General features: G+C 35.0%; 1 protein-coding gene across 1 annotated transcript in view; it reads right to left on the bottom strand.

Annotated features, from left to right (window-relative positions):
- The window catches only part of DNAH7 (dynein axonemal heavy chain 7), a gene marked incomplete at both ends in the record, with an annotated part of 288,918 nt that extends 277,993 nt beyond the window's left edge, over window positions 1-10,925 (bottom strand). Inside the window, 3 exons of the mRNA XM_081261736.1 lie at window positions 3,599-3,667; window positions 10,131-10,193; window positions 10,911-10,925. Of these exons, the coding sequence (XP_081117862.1) occupies window positions 3,599-3,667; window positions 10,131-10,193; window positions 10,911-10,925 (147 nt within the window). The remainder of the gene's footprint in view (window positions 1-3,598; window positions 3,668-10,130; window positions 10,194-10,910) is intronic.
- Between the last annotated feature and the right edge of the window lie 284 nt (window positions 10,926-11,209).

Here is an 11,209-nt window from a genome sequence, read left to right on the forward strand (position 1 = left end):
GGCATAGAGGTTTATTTAAGAAAGTAGACACATATTCAAGGGAGAATGAGGGAAATCTCAAGAGAGAGACACTTTGTGGGTAAAATAAGGAATACACATTCAAGAAGTCAAATCATCTTCAGAGTGAGAAATGCAGCTTTTTCTGGCTTTTCTTTTAAAGGAAACTTGGTGAGGGGTATATATAGAAAGGTATGTAGGAATAATATCAGTCCAGCGAACTCAAGATAGTTTATGATGGTCTGGTCACTCTCCCAATCCTCAAGTTGATATGTAGTCTTTATTATCTGATCAGTTGATAGTGCTTAAATGTCCCCAAATTATAGGTTTCTCAAGATATCATATCTCTCTTTGCTTGATCTATTGGGGGGAGTGGTGGTGTTAGTTAGCAGCACACAGATAGCTTTACAGATTTTCCAAGAATCTGGGAGTCTCAGGCCTGCAAGACAGACTAGCTTAGAGTGACAGGCCTGGAAAAGTATGCAAAACTTCTGAATTAAAATGTTATTTCATTGTCCTTCCTTTTTGTCTCCTTACTACTATTTTTATTTCTTTTCTTCTGCCTCAAAGGCAGTCAGTTCCAGAGGCTAATGTGGTTCCTAAAGCTCTGTCTGTGGCTATGGACCTGATGATAGGGGTTGTGGGAGTTTGCTCAGCACTGGGCTTCACCATGGTGAACCTGGTCCTGGGTTTCAAGATTAAGGACTTGGCTTAATTTTCCTTCCCTCTAAGGAAATGGCATCTCTCTTTGGGCTGGGCTAATTGGAGATAAGGGAAGGAAGATGCAGAGAACTTTTTTCTTTGTGCCTTCATCAAAGTATCTTTTTGTTTTGTTTTACTGAAATCAGGCACTGTGGTCTCTTACCTGATTTCTTTAGCTGTCGTGAAGGTAGCATGGTGCTTGAGCAGCTGATCAAGTTGGTCTGTCTGTTGGTAGACACTCACTGGAGGGTCTTATCTGCTATAAGGATCTTCCTCTCAAAACCTTCTATTTTGATGAGAAGGTGCCCTCAGCTGATCTCTAGTGCTAATGAGTTCCCTCACATCCCAGCTTCCTGTTCTCATGGCTTTAAACTGCCTGGGAATTTATGCCATCATTTAAAGTTTGGGTCATACATTCTTACACTTACATTATCTGAACAGTCTCATAAAGAGAGAGAAGGTGAGTGGTGATAGGCAACTGGCTCTCAGATTCACATTGGAAAACAACAGTGTGTGGAGGGAGCTGCAGCAGACAGGAGGGCAGCTACATCTTCTAGAAAGGCCATGACTAATTGGTTCTTGAAAATTATTGTAATACCAGAACACAAACCCCTATTGCTAGAGACAACAATTCATCAACAAACCCAGGAAAGATCATTTTAAAGTAAAATCTACATTTGTGTATGTGTGTGTGTGGTACTGGGGATTGAACCCAGGGCCTTATACTTGCTGGGTTAGTGCTTTCCACTGAGCTACATCCCCAGCCCTTTTCATTTTATTTTGAGATAGGGTTTCACTAAATTGCCAAAGTGAAACTTGGGGCTCTCCTGACTTAGCCTCCTGAGTATCTGGGATTAAAGATGTATGATATAGTTCCTAGATAAAATCTACATGTTTTCTTAATGCTGAAAATGTAGTCTGTCTCTTCTTTTTAGATCCAGACCAACTTGACAACCCATGTTTAGATTAGCTCCTCTTTCTTCGTAGTTTTATTCAGCCCAGTTTCTTACTCCTGCATCCCAAATGAAGTGATTTCACACAAGTCTTTCTTTTTCAGTTTCTTCTTTCTCAGGAAAATAGATTAGGACAGTTTATAAGTTAGTGCTTTTTCCATCCTTCCCTCTGCCCTTTAAAGATTTAAGATTCACAGAAGTGCTGTGAATGAGGTGTAAAACAAGGGTAGGAATCAGGTCACCGGTTCATACAGGCTAGGAGCCACCAGTGCTGGATCAACTTAATTTCAACTCAGTAATCATCTTCTAGAAGAATCAAGGTCTATAATGAAAATCACTCTAGGTCTTAATTGTAGCTTTGTTGCTGGAGCACTTTTATCCAAGTGCAAACCTTAATATGCAAATGAAAATCATTTTTAATGAATTATTTTTTAAAAATAAAATACTATTTCCCCTAAAACATAAAATTCAAAGCACATATTGAACAATCCACTGTAGCTGATTGTGTGCTTTTCTACAGGAAAGGGGTATTATTAATCTCAGTTATAGACGTTCAGTAAGTAATTTCAATTAAGTTTATATTTTTCAATCTGTATACTGACAAGACACAACAAACTGAGAGCAATTTTTCAGTTTTACAATTTGTTAAATACTTAAAAAGAAAATACATTGTCTAGTCCATTTCAGGTCTTTAATAGATTTTGCAGGACTAAGGAAAATATAATATGCTCAATTGTACAGACCTGGTATAATGACACATTATCAATAAACACATATTTTCAATTAAAATGTGTACTTTGAAATGTTCAAGATAATTCATCTAACAATATATTCAAGTTTTCTAAGTGAAAATCATCCTTGTTTCAAATTTGTACAGAGCAACATAAGTTCAATATTGCAGTTTGCACTAAACTTTTAAAATGCCTGTCCATACAAATAATGCTTTGGATGAATCTAAAGATTATGCTAAGTGAAATAAGTCAAATGCAAAAGGATAAATACTGTATGATTCCACTTATATGACGTGCCTAATCAAATATATAAGAGCAAAAGTAAGATGGTGATTTTCCAGGGACTGTGGGAGGAAATATTGGGAAGTGGTCATTTAAAGGTTACAAGAGGTTCTGTGTGGGAAGAAGAAAAGAACTCTGGAAATGAGTGATAATTATGGATGCACAACAGGGTGCACTACTAGATGCCACTGAACTATGTATTTTAAAAGGCTAAAGTAGTAAATTTTATGTTATATATTTTTATCACAGTGTAAAACAATAGTGTTTGCACTGAAACTCCATTAAACTCAGCTTCAAGGAGTTACAAGACTGTAATTTGATGGCATTAATTCAACATAATTTATTAGACTATAAATTTTATTATGACAAAATCTAACTTGTCCAGCCCTTTATCAACTAAAAATGTCTATTAACTGTCTTTTCCACAGGAAAACAATCATTTGTAGTCAAAATAATAAAAAAAATGCCAGGATCTAAGAAATTTTTTTGTAGTACAGCCTTTTAGTACTGAGAGCCTTCTCCTCAGAGATTATTAAGTAGTCTCATTTTCAAACCTAGAAATGAGGCTCAGAGAAGTAATAACTTCCCAAAGGTCACAGTGCCATAAGGGACAAAGCTTTAATCCAAGCCTCCGTTCCTGATTCCCACACAGATAATCCTTCTGCTAATCTATGTTGGCAGTTCTTCTACTCATAATACTAGAATATTTGTACATATTAAGAAATTATAGTTACAGTGATTTTATTAAGATAGTCTATTTTGCCTAAGATATATGATCAGAAATGACTCAACCTGGAGCACAAATTTCAAAATCAGAAATTCAGTTAGTTATTTTTCAAGTTTTAAAACTAACAAACATTTTTTTTAAATGGCAAAATATTTGAGAATATAGAGTATAGGTAGAGGTACATTGAGAGGGTGTAGGTTAATTACCAGAGACAACTGTGGCAAAACTCTTGCTGATGCCTTTGATTTTGCTTTTTCTTTGTTAGTCGATTTTTCCTGCATGAAAAATATAGGGAACAAAACTTGTTTACTCTATTAATGCAAAATTGATTCACTCAACCAAATTTTACAGTGTCTGTTATAAAGTAAAACGTATATTATTCAACATATTCAAAGACATACTTTATGACTTTTTAAATTCTCAATATTTGTTGGAATTATTTTCTTCAGTGAAAGGAAATAAACTAAAATGGTACATTGCAATAGTTATCAAAAGCTTGAAAAAGTGTGCAAAGCGTTTTATCCATCACATCCTTATCTGAGAATTTATCTGAACCTCGTGTCCAGGAGTTACACAGCTTTATCTCTCTATTGTGAAAATGTCATTTTTATCCTGACTGATAGCCCCAAATGGTGTATTTCTGAAGGTAACAATGTATTCAGGTTAATGCAGCCTCAATTATCATGAACAACATTTATATTTTGGGGCATTTATACTTTTCTCTTTTTAAGAAAAAACTGCTGCTATTTCCTTTGCAGAAAACAGTGATTCCAGGGCTAAGTGTCATCTAGCTAAAGCATGTTGAGGTGATAACAGAACATTTTAATATATAAAGCAGATAATACGAGCTGTGCTTTTGGGCAATTATCAATGTACTGCCTCTCAGTTCCAGATCTACCCTTTCAGCCTTCCTTTGGGATATTGGATGGGATCTTCAAAAACATTTCTCCTTTGCCAACTGGCATATAATTATAAAGGGTGCTAAAGAGACAGTGGAAGAGGAGGAGGCTTCATCCCTGCTTCCAGCACTTTTTCTCATTGCTCCTATGATGCCAGCAGTCAGCATCCTTCCCTGTTGGCACCTATTCCACATGTGGTATGTGACTCACCCAGTGGCAGATCCCCTCCAGCAGGTTTCACTGGCTTTCCTATGGGTGATTTTCCACAAGTTTCACTTATACCACAGAGAAAGACTTCCTTCCAAACCTTCAGCATCCCAGCAGGTGGTATTCACCTTCCAGCCCAGACCTGCAATTCCTCAGCAAATGTCTCAACCATCCAGTGAGCCACAGTAACACCCTCTTGGATGAGGTCTGAATGTAAGTTTTGGGGAATGGATGGCTCTTCCAAATTTGTTCCTTGAGTCAGGCGTGGCAGCGCACACCTGTAATCCTAGCAACTTGGGAGGCTGAGGCAGGAGAATCAGAAGATGAAGGCTACCCTCAGCAACTTAGCAAGATCCTGTCTCAAAATTTAAAAATTAGAAAAGAGATGGGGATGTAGTGGTAAAGTGCCCTAGGGTTTAATCCCCAGATTAAAATAAAAAGCTTCAAATTCCAAATTTGTTCCTTGAGCCTCTCCTTTAGACCGAGCAGCTTCTCCTTATATCTCCTATTTCTACATTCTTTAGAGCTACACTGTCCAATACAGTATCCACCAGCTTGCTGTAGTTATTGACCATTTAAAATGTGGCTGAGTTGAAATTTTTAAGTATAAAATATAAACTAGAATTTGAAGATAGTGTGAAACACAAAGGATATAAATTATCTCATTAATAATTTTTATATGGATTTGTTTATATCTTGTATTGATTACATTATATGTAGTATATTGTTCTAAGAAATTTACATGAAGTAGTTCATTGAATTTTCTTAAAAATTATAATGTAAGTGCTGTTGTACCACTTTTGTGCCTGTTATGTAGATAAGGAATGCCTCCATAAAGTGCAAACTTAACAAAAAAATATGTGCTTCCATTCAGGACAGGATGTGGAGGAAAGTATTCTAAGAAACTTCCAAAAGAAAAATGATAGTAGCTATAAGCCTTGAAGCACAGCTGGATCTCCACAGAGAAGGACACCAAGGAGTGCAAGAACTGAGGATTAAGAGGCTGTGGCTCAGTGGTAGAGTGCTTTTCTGTATGTGTGAGGCACTGGGTTCCATTCTCAGCACTGCATATAAATAAGTAAAATAAAGGTCTATCAATAATATATATATATATATATATATATATATATATATATATATGATTAAAATGATTAGATGAGACTGGCAATTGGGAGGGGATGTTGGGATAGATGGTAAGAGCACTTGGAATAAGTCAAAGGTAATCAATTTCCTAGTCAACAAAGACTTACTGAGCTCCCCCCATGTCTTGGGCTCTATTTAGGCACTGGGTCTATAGTCATGGACAGAACTAAGTCCCTCCCCTCATGGCATGTACATTCTAGTGGAGTACAGAAAGCTATTTCAGTATATATATGTCATATAATCTAGGGAAATAATATGTGCAATAGAGAAAAATAAAAGAGTGTAAAGAGATAGAGAAATGCTATGAGAGATGGGGTAGGAAGAGCCTCTTTGGAGAGTTATGTTGGGGTAGGAATTTGAACAAAGGGTGAGGGAAGAAACAGGGATGCATAGGTGGGTGCTGTATGTCATGAAGGACTTGGATTTTAAGGGATGACTGGCCTGGCTTGCAATAGAGAGCTATTGTAGTCCCTCCTGTGGTAATCTTAAATCCCAGTTTGCTGGACATAGTTCCAGTTGACATCTCTTGCCCTATTATAATTAGTAGCACTTTCACTCTTAATGTTATGTCAGTTTGGTTGATAAATTATGTTACCCTATTTATCAGGCAGGGACACAAAAAGGGTTGTTTCACAAATGATTCTAGCAGCAGTAAAAAGATATACAAGAAGAGACTTGTGTCAAGTCTAGCAGATTTTTAAGATAATCCAGGCAAAAGTAGATACAGGCTTTGATTTATAGACAATGCTAATAACAGAAGGTCACTTCAACCTTCCTGAGGCACAGCTCTGACTATACTGCTCAGAGACATTAACAAATTCCCAGTGAAGTAGGTACATGTCTTAGTACTGTTTTTCAAAGCCCTCCTCAATGTACTCTGAATAATTTCATTTCCTAGCCTCTCTCACAGTTATTCTGTTGCCACGTGATTTGTGCTGCATGGACAAGGCAGGTAGCTAAGAGCTGGAATGCCTCTTGCATTGCAGTCTCACCCCTGCCACTGCAGCCATGGAGGCCATGTGCTCTCCCTGGCATAGTGATAAGATAGAGAGCTACCTGACCTGTATCAGATTTCATGTGAGCAGAGGGAAATCTTTTATGGGTAAAGTCTCTGAGATTTGGAAATCTGTCTGTTATGTCAGCTAATATTAGTTACCCTGCCTAACAGAGCCAACAATATACCCCTCAATATCTCCCTGTTAAAATCTTGCCCTTTCTTCAAGACAAGGATCAAAAATGTTTAAGATACTCTTTCTTAAGTTCAATTGCAGGTGATCTTCTTTGAATATGCACAGCATTTATTATAGTTCAAATTCTTTCTAAGGTATGTGTGCTCCTACCTTATCCTATTCTCCTTCCTCCTCATTCTACCTTTGTCTACTAAATGAATCTTGCAGAGCTGGATAAACTGATTTTAATGTTATCTTAGAAAACTGGTTAAACAATCCTAAAAATAGTGTAACAAGAAAAAGAATTAAAGAATTGCAATGAGCTTCAAAAAGTACTTACCAAAGCACAAACTTCAAGTTAAGAGAGTATTTCGTGCACCTCCAATGCTGTACCCCCAATTGCTCTATTTTCTATAATTCCCAGTGGACCACACAATGTCAAGGGAAATGTGAACACAACATTTTCATGTTAAAAGGTACAGTAGATTCTCCCCAATGAGAGCATGGCAAAGGCCTGATGAGAATTCAGTTATCAATAACAGAAAAGAAAGGCTTTGGACTGTATGGTCTACAAGCCCTGGAATTTTGATAATAGGGTACAGAGGCAATTCAATTGAGGACTTTTATAATGTCCAAAATTGTCTACAAGTGTCAAAATCACCTGCTTGGGCTGGAGATATAGCTCAGTTGGTAGAGTGCTTGTCTCACATGCACAAGGCCCTGGGTTCAATCCCCAGCACCACAAAAATAAATAAATAAATAAACAAATAAATCAATAAAACAGCCTACAACAAATCTATAAACACATCTTACTTAGAATCTCTATATCAACCATCTCTTTGCTGAGCTCATCAGTACTCTGGGTGGAGAAAGTTGGTAGGGCCTTAATATTTCCTTCTTATACTAAAGTATAGAAATATATATATATGTAAATTTTATAAATAGTAGTTCTCTGGCTAACCAAGAAAAGTATACACACATAAGCAAGAATATCATCTAGATAATGATATGCCTCACATCATTTAACATCTTCATGGTCTCACCTCTGATTCTACACATGGCTGCATTACAGTAAACAGTTTTGTGTTGGTTTCAACTCATAACAGTGTTTTGACTCAAGAAATATGTACTTGTGCTTTCTGATGGGGATTCCTCCAATGCCATAGCATAGGAAGATTCCACTGTCCCCACACATCCCCAGGAGCTATTCTCTATCAACGCAGGATGAGAGAAGATGGATAAATGTCATTCCTGGATTCTCCTTAGGTGAAAAATTCCAGGAAGCATTCTCTAAGCTCAAAATATCATGACAGGAACAGTTGCCTACTGAGCAACCAACGTGATAGCCCATGTATCTATTAAAACTCCTTCTTCCTAATTTTGCTGCCTCTACTCTTCTTACTCCTGTATCCTGACCTCCCAGAGAAACTAGCTGCCTACAAGTTCTTTTTTTCAGGCTCTTTTTTCATGGGATAAGAAATTAAGACAAGATAAGAGTAATTAAAAATCAGTGCTCTTTTATCTTTCCATCTGACTTTCCATTCTTCTACTCCCATCTTTCTCTATAAAGGATTTAAGATTCATGGCAATGCTATGAGTGAGGTGTGTAGAAAGGGTGAGAATCAGGTTACCAGCTAACAGATGCTGGGAGTTATCCATGCTGGGTCACCCTATCAATGATAACTTTCAGAAGCAAAAAGGTCTATAACGAAAATCAGTCTTGGTCTTAATGACTACTAAACTTTTATCCAATACAAACTTTAATATTTAAATGAAAATGGTTTAAATTAACAGATTATGTTTTAAAGTATGATTTCTCTTAAAATAAATAAAGCTCAAAATATACAGAAAAAATATTGCAAGATATAGTCAAATAAGAGCAGAGTAGGTCAACAAAAGCAGTTAAGATAACTAAATGCAGCTCCGGCTTGAAAGGATGATTCATCTCAACTTTGAATATTTATTAAGTAAGTAAATTTAAATTTAACATACCAAAAAACACTAATATCAATATTTTCAGCTTTAAAATTTTTAATTTTTAAAGAGAAATGTGTTTCATTTCAATTTCCTTAACTTATAAATGAGAAAACTCAAAGTAGATATTCATAAAACTAAAAAAATTTCTGATTTTGTTTTGTAGAACTTGTGGTAATCTTGATATTATTATCAATACAAATAGACTCACAAAATATGTACTTTAAAATATTCAAGATTATTCACTTAAAATTTTCATTCAAGTTTGTTTTAAGCTGAAAGAATTTATCATTTCAAATTATTAGGGATCATCTTCATATGAAGCAATGCAAATTCTAGCATAGAACTCATTATGAGCTTTTAAAAATGTTTCAAAATAAATGTTTGCATTTAAACTCCACTTCAACTCAGCTTCTAGGAGTTATAAGAGTTTAACTCAATAGCATTAAAATTTTAACATAATTACTAGGCAAAAAAATTTATATGGTAAAACATAACTTGTTCAGCATTTTATCAACTAAAAATGCCTATTAACTGTCTAAATTATTTACAGTCAAAATATCGAAAAAGGATGCCAAAATCTAAGACATCTTTTATAATATAGCCTTTTTTAGCATGAAGAGCTGTTTCCTCAGAGATCATCAAGGCCTCTTATTTTTAAATCAGAAATGAAGGCTCAGAGAGGTGACTCCCAAAACGTCACAAAGTCACAAAGGGCAAAGCTCTGACCCACAGTCTCATTTCCTGACTCCAACACTAACATTCCTTCTGCTAGTAATGTTGGCTATTCCTCTAATCATAAAACTCAAATTTTTGTATGTAACTAAGACATTGTAGTTACAGTGACTTTGTTAAGATATTTTCCTAAGATATGTACCTCACTGAATTTCTTCACCAGAAAAAAATCATGTGAAACAAAGAATTTAAAATCAGAAATTTACCCTCATTGTTACAAAATTACATATAAGAGGTTGTGAGGGGAATGGGGAAAAAAACAAGGAGAGAAATGAATTACAGTAGATGGGGTAGAGAGAGAAGATGGGAGGGGAGGGGAGGGGGATAGTAGAGGCTAGGAAAGGTAGCAGAATACAACAGTCACTAATATGGCATTATGTAAAAATGTGGATGTGTAACCAATGTGATTCTTCAATCTGTATTTGGGGTAAAAATGGGAGTTCATAACCCACTTGAATCTAATGTATGAAATATGATATGTCAAGAGCTTTGTAATGTTTTGAACAACCAATAAAAAAATCAGAAATTCAGTAACTCATTTTCAAGTTACTAAATTTCAAATTAGACATTGTATAGAAGCAATAAACAATGATAATATATTAGTAAATTACCATAGGCAACTGTGGTAGAAATCTTACTGGTTCCTTGGATTTTTCTTTGCCAGTTGATTTATCCTGCATGAAAATATGAAAAAGCAAAACAGTTTATCTGCTAGTCCTAAAATTGATTCACTCAACCAAATTTGATAGTGTTTACTATAAAGTAAAGTGCATATCATCCCAAATAGTCTAAAACATAATATACAAATGTATGATCTTGTATTTAGAAAATCCTATAACCCACCAAAAAATTAATAGAGCTAATGAATGAACTTGACAAGGTTGTGGAATACTAGGTCAATATACAAAAATCAGGAATGGGGTTGTAGCTCAGTGTTAGAGCACTTGCCTCGCACATGTGAGGCACTAGGTTCAATCCTTGGCACCACATAAAAGTAAATAAACAAAATAAAGGTCTTGTGTCCACCTACAACTAAAAATATTTGAAAAAAAATATATATATAAAATTAACTATATTTAGATACTAGCAATAAAAATCCAAAATTGAAATCAAGAAAAAATTTTATTTACATCAAAAGGAATAAAATACTTAGGAATTAAATTAACAAAAGAAGTGTAACACTTGTACAGTGAAAATTGAAAATTACAAGGTATTATTAAAAGAAATTTTGAAAGACCTTAATTAGAAAAAATACCATGTTCATGGATTGGGAAACTAAGATTGCATTTTTAGTAGAAATTTATAAGTTGATCATAAATTTCACAAGGAAATATATGAAACCCAGAACAATTGAACTATATTTAAAAATAAGTACAAAGTGATAGACTCACCTTTCCATATTTCATAACTTACTATAAAACTACAGTAATGAAGACTATGTGGTATTTGCATAAGGATAAACATATAGATCAAAGCAATAGAATTAATAGTTCAAAAAATCCCCACACATTTATGATCTATAAATTTTTCAAAAGGGTGTCAAGACAATTTAATGTAGAATCTTTGAATTTATTCCTCTTGTTACTTCTCGTGTTTTTTTATTATCTTCATGCTATAGACATGGCAATTTCTAATGTAAATTTCCTTTTTAATTGATCTATCTAGTCTAAATATTGTAAATATCATCTGT

This window comes from Spermophilus citellus (genome assembly GCF_964194105.1).
Source record: "Spermophilus citellus genome assembly, chromosome: 11".
Lineage (NCBI taxonomy): Eukaryota > Metazoa > Chordata > Mammalia > Rodentia > Sciuridae > Spermophilus > Spermophilus citellus.